Source organism: Pezoporus wallicus, unplaced genomic scaffold (genome assembly GCF_028554395.1).
Source record: "Pezoporus wallicus isolate ANWC-B61680 ecotype Strahan unplaced genomic scaffold, APGP_CSIRO_Pwel_v1 contig_7853, whole genome shotgun sequence".
In the NCBI taxonomy this organism is placed as follows: Eukaryota; Metazoa; Chordata; class Aves; order Psittaciformes; family Psittacidae; genus Pezoporus; species Pezoporus wallicus.
Genome location: NW_026641765.1, coordinates 1,775 through 14,756, shown reverse-complemented (window position 1 = coordinate 14,756; position 12,982 = coordinate 1,775). Strand labels below are relative to the sequence as shown.

General features: G+C 42.7%; 1 protein-coding gene across 1 annotated transcript in view; it reads left to right on the top strand.

The window, feature by feature from the left end:
- Window positions 1-4,339, top strand: part of PTPN13 (protein tyrosine phosphatase non-receptor type 13) — a 121,932-nt gene extending 117,593 nt beyond the window's left edge. Inside the window, exons 45-48 of the mRNA XM_057425311.1 lie at window positions 253-590; window positions 1,113-1,328; window positions 2,401-2,463; window positions 3,334-4,339. Coding sequence (XP_057281294.1) covers window positions 253-590; window positions 1,113-1,328; window positions 2,401-2,463; window positions 3,334-3,414 — 698 coding nt within the window. The 3' untranslated portion in view covers window positions 3,415-4,339. The remainder of the gene's footprint in view (window positions 1-252; window positions 591-1,112; window positions 1,329-2,400; window positions 2,464-3,333) is intronic.
- Window positions 4,340-12,982: the final 8,643 nt, after the last annotated feature.

Sequence of the window (12,982 nt, the reverse complement as noted above, 5' to 3'; positions counted from 1 at the left end):
TTGAATTGGATATCCTGCCTGTCTCCTGTTCTAGATTTCTCCCCTAGCTATTTTTTTCTTTACTCAAAGAGAAGTATCCTAAAGCAAGTATTGTAGTGTTTTTTAATCTTTTTTTTTTTTTTTAATAAGATCTGGAAGCATCTGTGGAGATAAGTACTATGTGAGTGTGTAAGGCTTAGCATCTCTATTGTTTGAAGGTCTAATTATGTGCATGCATAACATGAAGGTATTTTTGTTGTGTGGGAATTGCAGATGATACCACTAGAGTTCCCCTTGGGATTGAAGGTGGATACATCAACGCCAGCTTCATTCGCATGCCAGTGGGGAATGAAGAGTTTGTTTACATTGCATGTCAAGGACCTCTCCCCACGACTGTAGCAGATTTCTGGCAGATGGTTTGGGAGCAAAACTGTACTGTGATTGCCATGATGACTCAGGAGGTTGAAGGAGAAAAGATAAAATGCCAGCGTTACTGGCCAGATGTACTCAATAAAACCACCATGATAAATGATAGACTACGGCTTGCTCTTGTAAGACTCCAGCAGCTCAAGGGCTTCATCATTAGAGTGCTGGAGCTAGAAGAGATTCAAGTAAGTGAATCTGCATGTTCAGATTTTTTTTGAGTGTTGGCAGTTTTATCCTCATACTTCTGGCTTGCCTGCTTTCAGTTGCAGTGTCTAATCAAGAGGTAACTTGGGGCTTCTCCTTTTTGTTCAGTGGTCATTACTAGTCAACATTTCCTCATTTCAGCTTGTGCTATTCTGTGACCTTATAGAAGGCAGCTGGATCAGATGATTATTTCATTATGCTAATAAGACTCTAAATGTTGGTGCCTTTGGCCACATAAATATTTATAGGGATATGAAATTCACTGCAATCTGGCTGGTTCATTCCTTTGTGTGATCATCTCAGTCTGCACAGCGTTCCTTATACTATTTAACTATTTGCTAGTTGTTTTCAGTTTAGCTCATTGTTTCTCTTGTTTTATAGAACTACAGAACACCTTCATTAGGCAAATACCTCTCTTCTGAGACTGTTTCCTTTGAGAACTTACCTTTTGGGTTTTTATTCTTCCCATGTGTTACATTTTGTTGTTTTTTTAAAAACCTTAGACAGGTGAAGTACGGCACATTTCCCATCTGAACTTCATTGCCTGGCCTGACCATGACACCCCTTCTCAGCCAGATGACCTGCTTACTTTCATCTCCTACATGCGTCATGTCCACAAATCAGGACCTATCATAACTCACTGCAGTGCAGGCATTGGACGGTCGGGGACCCTTATTTGTATAGATGTTGTTCTAGGGTTAATCAGCAGAGACCTCGATGTGAGTACCCAAGAGAATGGGCTAAGCTATGCTTTTGACTTGCAGGACATGTGTTCCACTGGATCTGTCCAATTGTTTAAAGAATATGCTAAGCTTTTCAGAGTAGCATATCTTAATGGAACTTCAATCAGGATGCAGAAGTGCAGTACTTGTGAAATGCTTCTTTGTTGGTGATCTATGGGGTGGGGTGCTCAGACTTCTGCTGGTCCTTGGCTCAGGGAATCTTCTTGTTGGTCTTGTTTGACAACTCAGCAATCCAACATTGGTAGATGCCCCTTGAGATATCAGAGTTTATGTTGCAAGAACATCTCCTGCCATGGCAGACTTCTGGTGTATGGCTTGGGAACAACAGTGTGTTGCCATGATGACTTGGGCAATTGAAGGAAAAGCTGAAATGCCTGCCTTGCCTGGCTGGATGTGCTCAGTGGAAGTATCGTGTTAAATGGTGCTAGAGCTGAGAGCTGCAGCACTCAGTTGGTCAGAGATCCATGTTGGAGGGCAGCTAGAAACCAACCAACCAACTGAATCAAAAACTCATTGTACAGACATCTCAGCTGGAGATGAGGGTATGTAAATTAATTTTTCCAGCACAACCAAGGATATGCATTTTAGGGTGATCCACAGGAGAGTGGTAGCTTCCTTATATTTATGTTCTTCAGTGTCCTGGTGCGTTTGTAGAGAAGATGATCTTTGTCATGCTTAGTTTAGTGGGGTTTCTAAGAACTCACAAAATGTCTTATAACTTTATTAACCTGGGGAAATAGCGTTTTCTTAGGTTGGACTGAGAGGCTCTATCTTCTGCACACTTAGATCCCAGTAAGAGTAAGCACAGAGAAAGAAAACAAGAGAAGGAAGGTATCTGATTTAGGAGGGCCACATACATATTTACCAGAGACAACCCATACTGGTTATCTACCAGACATTTGTAGGCTATAGTAAATTGTTACTTGTTTAACTACTAAATGTTTAATGTACCTAGTTGGATTCCTTGGTTTGATGCTGGGAATATTTTCTTTATATGCACATAAGTCTTATTTTTAAAAATGTTTTAACTTGTGGTTTGTTTTGGTAGTTTGACATCTCGGACCTGGTGCGCACAATGCGTCTGCAGAGGCATGGGATGGTTCAGACAGAGGTGAGTCTGGCTTCCCCAGCTATATGATAAAGGAAAGACACTGGAATTCTAACTCTGATATGACCAGGAAACTTTGCGATACACACAATGGTTGTCTTTGTGCCTTATAGTGTAACATCTATGTTGAGAGAATTATATCATGATGCATGCCAGTAAGTAGCAGTAATGTATTTAACAGTTATAAACACAGGCAATTTTTAACATGCTCTGCTGTTTTCATCTGTGTTTACTTAAAAAATGTCCTGAAATCCCCTCTGGGGAGATTTTCAAACAGAAGTTAAATTAATGTTTTAGGAATAATCTAGATCTAGAGCTAATTAACTTTATCTTAGACATGGACATCACAAGGTCTTGTTAAAATATGAACTTTTTCTTTGAACATGACAGAATTGTCAAATCATAGTTTAAAAAAAAAACAATCACAAGGAAAAAAAAAGAAATGAAACCACAAAATTATGGGCCCCATATCACATCCCAAAACACGTATTATTCCCCATGCCTGTACTGCTAAGATTAAGGTAAGTTGCACTGTCAAAGAGTTCTGTATTAGCTGGTATTGATGCAAGACCTCTTGAAATTCACTTGATGTTTTCATTCCTACTTATGTAAAGTACTTAACCCTGCTTGAGTTAATTTGAGTGTGAAAGAAGGATGAATGTCCCATATAAAATATACCTTTAGTGGCTTGCCTTTATTTTAAGTTGAGTTTGCATATTTCTCCACTGTGCGGTTTGTTTTCTGGGTTGTTTGGGATTTTTTTTTATTTATCTGTAGAATTACTACTGAAATTGAGTGCTGTGCAGGTGAGAGTGAATTGCTTTGGTGATGCAAGCATTTTTCACATGTTCTATGCTTTCCTTTCCCTTACAGGATCAGTACATTTTCTGCTATCAAGTTGTTCTTTATGTCCTGAATCATCTCCAACAGGAAGAACAACAGAAAGACAAATGAAATAATGCTGAAGCAGAAGTGCTTTTAAAATAAGAAAGCAGGGAGGTCTAGAGGCTCTCACATGTTCTGCCAATATTTTCCAGTCCCTTTCTTCAGTTGCTGTCAGATGTCTTTTCTATAAAGTCTCTCCATCATTCCAAATAAGGTATATAGCTATAAGGAAAAGGGATAGCTCATGTGGTACCACTAATGTCTTCAGTCGCATGGACACGTACGTGAGGTTTTTGTATAACAGTAAATAATATTTAATAAAGCTGCATTTTTTTGCAGTTTCCTTAATATGTAGTAAAATAATTAAGTAAAAAATATTTTAATTAAAAAAAAGTAAAGAAGAAGAAAAAAAGTAATCTTGTAATGCTTCCTGCATTTTTGCAACTGTTTTGGGGTATTTGTTTCTTATGGGGTGGGGGAGTGGGAGGGATGAAGCAGTATTTTTGTCCTGGCAAACATTATTACAAAGACATTTTAGTACTCTCTTTTAAAAGCTTGTTTATGGCAGATTTTTTGCCCTTTTAGTATAGTTACAGCTATTTTATAGAGGGTATCTTGAAATCTGCATTTAAGCTTTGAGATACCTGTTAGCATGATAGTAGTGAATGTTTACTGTATCACAGTTAATAAGGTTTACTTCATAGAGTTTCATGTATATATTTATACACTTTTACAGAAAAAGCTGAATTATCAGGTGTCTAACCTTATAACTGATTAGGCATCTCCTCTGTAAATAAAAAGTGCACCTAAAGTATACTGATGAGTGGGTCTGGGTATTTTTGTGTCCTTGTGACTGATTTTTCTTGGCCTTGCAGGTCGTCCTTATCCTTCATTGTGGTTGCTGCCCTTAAGAAATTTGCAACAAAAGGGCTATGCATGCTTTAAATTTTCAGTGTTCTGTTTTTCAATGTCTTTCTGTTCTTCAGTGTCCATTTGAAAAAGCCTTCAGAACTGCAGGTTCCTTTCTGGACAGTTTCCACGGGATGCTGAAAGGAAGAGGATATTTTCCTTCCCTCCTTGTTTCTCAGCATTGACACCTGTATCACCTGGGCATTGACACCTGTATCACATTTTTTGGGGTGTGTTTGCACCTGGATGCTATGGCAGTGATCTGAAAACAGTGTCATCTACTCTGCTTAAAGCAACCAGTTTCGAGGTGGGAGGTAGGATATCAGGTTTGAAGTAAGTCAGTGTTTTTGTGATATTGTAAACACTCAAAGGTGTTTTCAAAGGAAATTCTCATTTATGCTTATGAGAACCTTTGATGATGAGTAACTGCTATCAGCCAGCGCAGGGGACCATTAAGGGGTTTCAGCAGTATTCCTGTCACAGCAGTCCTTACCAGAACTGCACCTTGTTACTTGTGCTGTCAAGGAGGGTGTAAGAGTACCAATTTGACAGCATTCTGCATTGCAGTGGTGGAAATAAGTTCAGAGGCCTGTGATTATCCAAGGTTTTCACTGTTCAAAACAGTAGCCCAAAGTGGTGTGGTTTCCCAAAGCTGAAATTGTCACCATCTTACTTGTTTAATGGTATTCTAGCTAACAATACACAATTTAAAAAAAAAAGAGAAGAGCCTTTTTCATTTGCCATAGTAATACTGTGGGGTTTATTCCTTTCAGCATGGCAGCACAGTTAAAAAATTGAGCATTTTTTCAGAGCGGTTTAGTTTGAGGAAAGAAAACTGATTCTGTGTAGACAGAAGCAAAGGCAAATTGACTGGCCATGTTGACAAGACACCTGTATGAAGGAGCTTTAAAATGAAGTCAGAAGATATTCAACAGAAGTTGCCAAAAGGCAAAGTGAGTAAACACAGCTAGCTGTTAACGCTGCTGCTACTATTATAGTAGTAATAGTGAGTTCAGAGAATTTGGGTATGTCTGGTATTTAGAAACAAAAAAAAAATGGTTATGGTAACTAGACAGCATGATTAAAGCAGTTGAATTCTTCAGTTAGATATTTTCAGATACATGCCAAACAATGCAGAAACAGAAACTGATTTTTTTGTATAGTTTGCTACATGAAGCCCACTTTGGTACAGTAAAAACAATTTGTATCAGAATACAGCTTATGGGAAACAGATCATCATGCCAAGATTCCAGGATTTGCTGCTTGTCCTCTCATATATGACAATCTCTGGTATGGTATTTTATACTCAACTGGCTTTTAATGATGGGCAAACAGAAAAGCAGAGGATAATTAACTTGACTTAATCTCCCCATCCTCTGAAAAAGGAACCCCCTCCCCTTTCCCCACCTTTCAGTCTTTTCAGTTTCTCCCATAATTACCCTTGGAAGGTGAGCATGTGATTAGTGAATAGACAGACCTATCTATTCACCCGATAATGTATTATATTGTATTGATAAGACATTGGAATAATGTATGAGATATTATATTGGACCCCAGTCCCAGAAGTCCAGTTGGAAAACCCAGCTATCCCTACTCACTTATTAACTATTCTAACTCTTCTTAAGAAACTTGTGGAGGAAAAGCATCATTGTATGAACAAGAATAAATGTAGCCCTTCTATATCCACCTTCAATCTATTTGTTCCAGCTCCTTCCATCTGAAATCATCCTGCCAGTACCGTCGGTATGTAGCTGAAAACAACATCATGCGGGAACAATATGGGCTTCCTACATTGAAGTTTTCTTGACCAAATTCCTGACCTTGTGTTAATAATAATACCCTGACTTTATATTAAAACAGATGGGTCCCAATGGGAAGCATTCAGGTTCCTAAGAAGTCATGCCATTTATGGTGAAAGGTGGCATTGGCCTCTTCTGAGAAGTGGTCTGAATTTCTTTGGGTTTTTGTCTCAACCTTGAGTTATGGGATATCTAATAAAGATGGAGTCCTCCCTAGTCTCATACTTGTTGAGGGCACTGGGAGGGTGTTTTTTGTCTGCTGAGCAGGTGAAACTTGCCATCTGTGACACCTGATGTGGTCAGTTTGGTTGAAACAGACCCCACAGCTCAAAACTGATTACGAGAAAATGGACATGCTTATGCAGTGTGATTGTTTAAGCTCAGTTTCTATGGATTCCTGCTTAGAAATATACACCAATACTTATCTTTTTCTCCACAGGACTACCTAAAATTTTTACACCCTCTTTGAAGAAATGAGAAGAAAAATTACTGATAGGCTATCTCCTTGAATGGTGTGCTTTCTTAGGCTGCTGACTATACAATCTGGGGAGTGGAAGGGAAGGCAGAAGAAAGCCTTCTGCAGCTGGCATTCAGACCTGAATCTGAGCATCACTTGTGTTTTATTTCTGCTGCTTGGTGTCAGCCAGCCAAGTGAGCTCTGTAAGGAGCTTTGTTTCCTAATGAGATGTTAGGGAAGGAGTGCTCGGTTTTGATTTAATGAAGTGCTGGAAAGCTGGCTAAGAGAAAGTGATCTGGAGGATAAATCATTGGGCTGGGAACAGATTTAATTGCCAATTTCCTCAAGTGGGTCCCAGGAAATGGGTTATGTCTTCTTTGTACTGTGCTAACCTCCATAATATTTTCTTTTCTCTGGTAGGGCTCTGACTGTTACTTCAGCACAATAGCCAGGTTCCCAAACAAAGCGTAATCACTAAACAAAGTTGACCGCAGAATCAGCCATTTGTTCACTAACAAGGCACTTTATATGGACAATTTTGCTTCCCAGCTCCCTTTAAAGGCATACCAGGTATTTCCAGAGTGTCCTCAAGAACAAATCCACTGGGATAATGCATAAAAGAACACGTGGCTCTTCCTACACCTGTCTCTATAGACGGCTCCTTTGTGTCACGTGCTCGCGAGGTGAGCAGCTCCAGAGAGGCGCCTTCAACCCCGGAGAGTGGAAAAACCCCGCCTCCAGGAGACTCAGTTCTGAGCGGCGAGAGGCACCTAGGCAGTCTTGAGCCCTCGAGAGACCTTGCCCGGGAGGAGGCAGCTCCGCTGAGGCGAGCAGGGCCTCATAGGGGGCGGTGCCAGGAGGAACGGCCCCGCCCCGAGCTGGTAAAACCCGCCCCGGGGAGCGAGCGCTCGCCTTAGGGCGAGGGCCCGGGCTGGGAGCTGGGCCTTGGCTGCCACAGGAGTGGCAGCGTCGGCATCAGACAGAGCCGATGAGAGTGGAGGGTGCAGCGCAGACCTCGGAGTGTAGAGAGTGCCTGCACTGGTCTCGGGAGGCGGGGGTGCGCTCTGGTGGAGGTCCTGCAGCAGGGGCTGAGCTGCGGGACGCTGACAGTAGCTAAAAGATGTCAGGGAAGCTGAGAGGGAGTTGGACTGCTTGCTGCAGGCCCAAGCTGCGTAGAGGCCACAAGTGTCCATCACAGCGCATACAGAAAAAAAGGAGGGCAGTAATCCGGGAAGCTGGGAGCTAGTAGCCAAAAAAAAAACCAAAAAAACACACCAAGATAGGAACAGCCTCTTGCTTGCAAGCCCTTGTTCTCATGGGGGACTTCAACCATCCTGATACCTGTTGGGAGGGACAGCACATACCGGCACAAGCAATCAGGGAGGTTCCTCGACTGTATGGAAGACGGCTTGCTTCTGCAAGTAATAGAAGAGCCGACGGAGAGAGGGAGAGGTGTCATGCTTGACCTCATGCTCCCCAACAGGGAAGGGCTTGTTGTGATACTGGGAAATAAAGGGTTAACATTGTGCCTGCTTGCTTAAGCAGTTGCTGTGCTTGGTGAAGCAGAACCGTGAAGCAGAACCGTAGGAGTCAAAGTTGCTGGCATGGTGAAGCAGAATTGTAGGAGTTACAGCTGCTAGACAGAATTGTAGTAGATAAGATTCATAGCTTAATATTTGGCATTCTTGTTCAAATGATATCTTTAGAAAGAAAAGGAACAAAAGATAGCCAGAGTAACAAAATTTACAAACTTGACAAGTTTCTATTTTAAGATACATAAAACCAGCTTGTACCGAACCTGAGGTTTGGACAGGAGCCGAAACCCTATTGAGTCTGTGTGAAAGCAAGAGGTTACTTGCAGTGATGAAGAACTACAGGCCTTCATCCTCACAACCCCCTAACGACCACCACCAGGAGGCACTCACAGGCACACCAATGGGACGAATGCCAGAAAACTAATTATAATACTAGACGGGAATAAGTTTTGCATATGTATTACGCATGAAGCAATCTCATGTTTAGGTAATCATTATATGTAATATAAATCAACTGAGTGGCAAAGGGGGGCGCGCATGCTTTTGGAGGAGAAACCCCCATGTGCCTCAGCGCTGAACAAAGCATACCTACTTTACAACTAACGAGTTGAGGATTCAATCTGCATATCAGTTGGAAATCTGACGCTCCAGGGCAGCCTTGGTTGTAGCTGTTAAATACAAACTCACTCCTCTAAAGGAGATAACAAGGTTTTATTGAGGGAAAAAGTCAATAAAGCAACAGCACTGGGTGCGTGACCGTAGCCAGAGGCGCAAGTGATTAGTATTTGTTACAGGTTTATATACTTTCATTATTGCATTAGTCACATACATATTCATAATTCCCACGTTTAGGCAGGGAATAACTAGTTCCAGGAACTTATTATCATAAGTCTCCTCGTCTTGGCGTCTGCACACTGCTCTCTGGTGACTGTGGGCAAGGGTCTTGAGAATGAAGTAAGCAGTCTTCGTCTTGTGAGTAGGGGTCTTCAAGATGAAGTAAGCAGTCTTCCTCACAGTGTACTTTCACCTTCGGCACAGTTGGATGCCCCAGTAATCACACAACTAGCTGAAACCAGCTACATCTGTAATTCTTCTGATAACTAGCAAAGATTTAAAACAGCGTGACCTTCCTGCAAAATTTATTGCAGGATATCTCAAGCTAGCAGATGTTTGGGAGGCTGTGTCTCTAAACTAACTGATAAAGTAGAAGGATGGTGTGAAATAACTCATTCATGTTTAGTGGGGCCACTAAATCCTGTTATCTCACCACAGACTTACAACACAAGCATTGTTCTTTAAAGCTAAAAATACTTAGAAGACTAGTGTGAAACAATTCATTCATGTTTAGCGGAGCCACTAAATTCCACAGACTTACAACATAAACATTGTTCTCTTTCTACAGCCTAAGTTAAGCTAAAAAGTGCTTTAACTCTGTTTTCCAGGCACTAGCTTTTCTTACATCAAGTCCCCTGCTCTTTCTTTCACCTTTACAAATTTTTTTGCTATGTGACTCCACTTTGCTCAAGAGTTCTGGCCCTTTTTAACTTACTGTCTAATCTTGTGTCTTTAGCGAGCTTTTTTTCTGTTATTGTAAACTCATGCAGTTTTATCCATATAACCACACCTATGATCTGCGAAAGCCAATACATTTATGTGTTTATCACATAGCGATCATGAGATGGTCAATTTTGAGATCCTCAGGACAGTGAGAAGAGCGTGCAGCAAGCTCACTGCCGTGGACTTCAAGAGAGCAGACATTGGCCTCTTCAGGAACCTGCTTAGTAAGGTTTCATGGGATATAGCCCTAGAGGGCAGGGGGGCCCAAGAATGTTGGTTGATATTCAAGGATCACCTACTGCAAGCTCAGGAGTGTTGCATCCCAACTAGAAGGAAGTGCAGCAGGAGGGCCAGGAGACCTCCTTGGATGGATAAGTAGCTGCTGAGGAAACTTTGAAGGAAAAAAGAGGCTTATAAAAGGTGGAAGCAAGGACAGGTGGCCTGGGAAGAATACAGGGATGTTGTCCGGGAAGCTGGGGACCAGGTTAGGAAAGCTAAGGCCCAGTTAGAATTAAACTTGGCTAGGGATGCTAAGGATAACAGGAAGGGATTCTATACGTACGTAATAACAAAAGACAGACTAGGGACAACGTGGGCCCTCTCTGGAAGCTATCGGGAGACCTGGCTACTCTGGATTTTGGAGAAGGCTGAGGTTCTTAATGACTTCTTTGCCTCCGTTTTCACTGACCAATGCTCTGACCACACCAACCAAGTCTTGGAAGGCAGACACAGAGACTGTGAGAATGATGACCCTAGGCCCACTGTAGGAAAGAATCTGGTTCGAGATCATGTTAAGAACCTGAATGTGCACAACTTCATGGGACCTGATGGAATCCATCCGTGGGTCCTGAAGGAGCTGGCAAATGAAGTTGCTAAGCCACTGTCCATCATATTTGAAAAATGACGGCAGTCAGGTGAAGTTCCCAATGACTGTAAAAAGGGAAATATAACCCCTATTTTCAAGAAGGTGAAAATGGATGACCCAGGGAATTACAGACCAGTCAGTCTCACCTCTGTGCCTGGCAAAATCTTGGAGCAGATTCTCCTGGAAGGCATGCTAAGGCACATGAAAAACAACAAGGTGCTTGGTGACAGCCAGCATGGCTTCACTAAGGGGAAATCCTGCCTGACCAATTTGGTGGCTTTCTATGATGGGGCTACGGAACTGATGGACAGGTAGAGCAGTTGATGTCATCTACCTGGAGTTGTGTAAAGCGTTCGACACTGTCCCACATGACATCCTTGTCTCTAAATTGGAGAGACATCAATTTGATGGATGGACCACTCGGTGGAAAAAGAACTGTCTGGATGGCCGCAAGCAAAAAGTTGTGGTCAGTGCCTCAGTGTCCACCTGGAGATCAGTAACGAGTGGTGTCCCTCAGGGATTGGTGTTGGGACTGGTCTTGTTTAACATCTTCATCGCTGACATGGACAGTGGGATTGAGTGCGCCCTCAGCAAGTTTGCCGATGACACCAAGCTGTGTGGTTCGGTTGATATGCTGGAGGGAAGGAATGCCATCCAGAGGGACCTGGACACACTTGTGAGGTGGGCTGATGCCAACCCTATGAAGTTTAACCATGCCAAGTGCAAGGTCCTACCTACACCTGGGATGGGGCAATCTGAGGCACAGCTACAGGTTGGGCAGAAAAGAGATTCAGAGCAGCCCTGTGGAGAAGGACTTGGGAGTGTTGGTCAATGAGAAACTTAACATGAGCCGGCTTCAGTGTGTGCTCACAGCCCAGAAAGCCAACCGTATCCTTGGCTGCATCAGGTCAAACTCTACTCTGCTCTTGTGAGACCTCACCTGGAGTACAGTTCTGGTGTCCTCAACATCAAAAGGACATGGAACTGTTGGAACAAATCCAGAGGAGGGCCACAAGGATGATCAGGGGACTGGAGCACCTCCTGTATGAAGACAGGTTGAGAAACTTGGGGCAGTTCAGCCTGGAGAAGAGAAGGCTGCATGAAGACCTCATAGCAGCCTTCCAGTATTTGAAGGGGACCTGTAAGGATGCTGGGGAGGGCCTCTTCATTAGGAGCTGCAGTGACAGTACAAGGGGTAATGGTTTCGAGCTTAAACAGGGGAAGTTTAGACTGGATATGAGAAAGAAGGTCTTTACTGTGAGGGTGGTGAGGCACTGGAATGAGTTGCCCAGGGAAGTTATGAATGCTCCTTCCCTGGTGCTGTTCAAGGGCAGGTTGGACAGAGCCTTCGGTGATAATGGTTTAGTGCAAGGCATCACTCCCTTTCACAGAGGGGTTGGAATTTGATGATCTTAAGGTCCTTGCCAACACTTTCTATGATTATATATCTGCTTTATGTTTCTTTGTGGGGAAGTACGTGTTCAGTTGAGTTCTCCTCCATAAACTGTAAACTATTTTTATCGTTCTTCATAAAGTTCAACTGAATGCTTTGCTGTGAAAAATATGGTACTATGCCAGTTTTTCAGCCTTTCCTCCCTAAAGAAGCTGCTGTGTAAATCTGTTGTGTTACCTCTTGTGTCTCAGACATCAGTAATGGTTTTGGTATTGGCTTTATGGTGACTGTCAATCTGAGTTTCAAGCTCTTTTAACCTTCCCCAGACAGCACTGCTGCCTGTTAGGCATAAACTGTATTGTTCTTTTGAAGCACTTGACAAAGTCTACTAGTTTCAGTTCACTTTTCACATCACATGTATGTTAATTGCTGAGAAACTGTGCATAAAAAAGTCATGAGATACTCCATACTTGAATTGTCTGTACAGTAATACTGTAGATAGCAAATACGTTTTCCTGGTTTCAGCTATAACAGTTATTTTCCAGTTATTTTAGTAGCTGGCACAGTGCTGTGGTTTTGCTCTAGTCTGGAAATAATGCTGATAACCACCGCTGGTTTTCGTTCTTGCTGAGTAATGCTTACTTCGATCAAGGACTTTTCAGTCTCTCAAGCTCTGCCAGTGAGGAGGGGCACAAGAAGACAGGAGGGAGCAGAGACAGAACACCTGACCCAAGCCAGCCAAAGGGGTATTACATACCACAGCACATCATGCCCAGTGTAAAAACTGGGGGGCTTAAGCAGAAGTTATCGATCACTGCTAGGGTCAGGCTGGGTTGAATGATGAAGGGCTCAGCAGAGATTGGCACAGATGCTGGCTTAGGTAGCTGCTAGTCCTTTGGGATACCTGCCATGAGAGTCAGTGTCACATGGGGGCTCCTGCTGCCTTGCTGTTCCAGGCAGATGAATACTGAATGGATTTTGTTGTTCCTAAACGGCTAAGGCCAATCTCTGCAAACACTCATTACATTATAGTGATGAGTGCTTGTGGCTCTAACAGGTCTCTCTGAAACCAACAGAGGTGTTTATGGGAGCATTCCCAGCATTTACAAGCTTTTCCAGAAG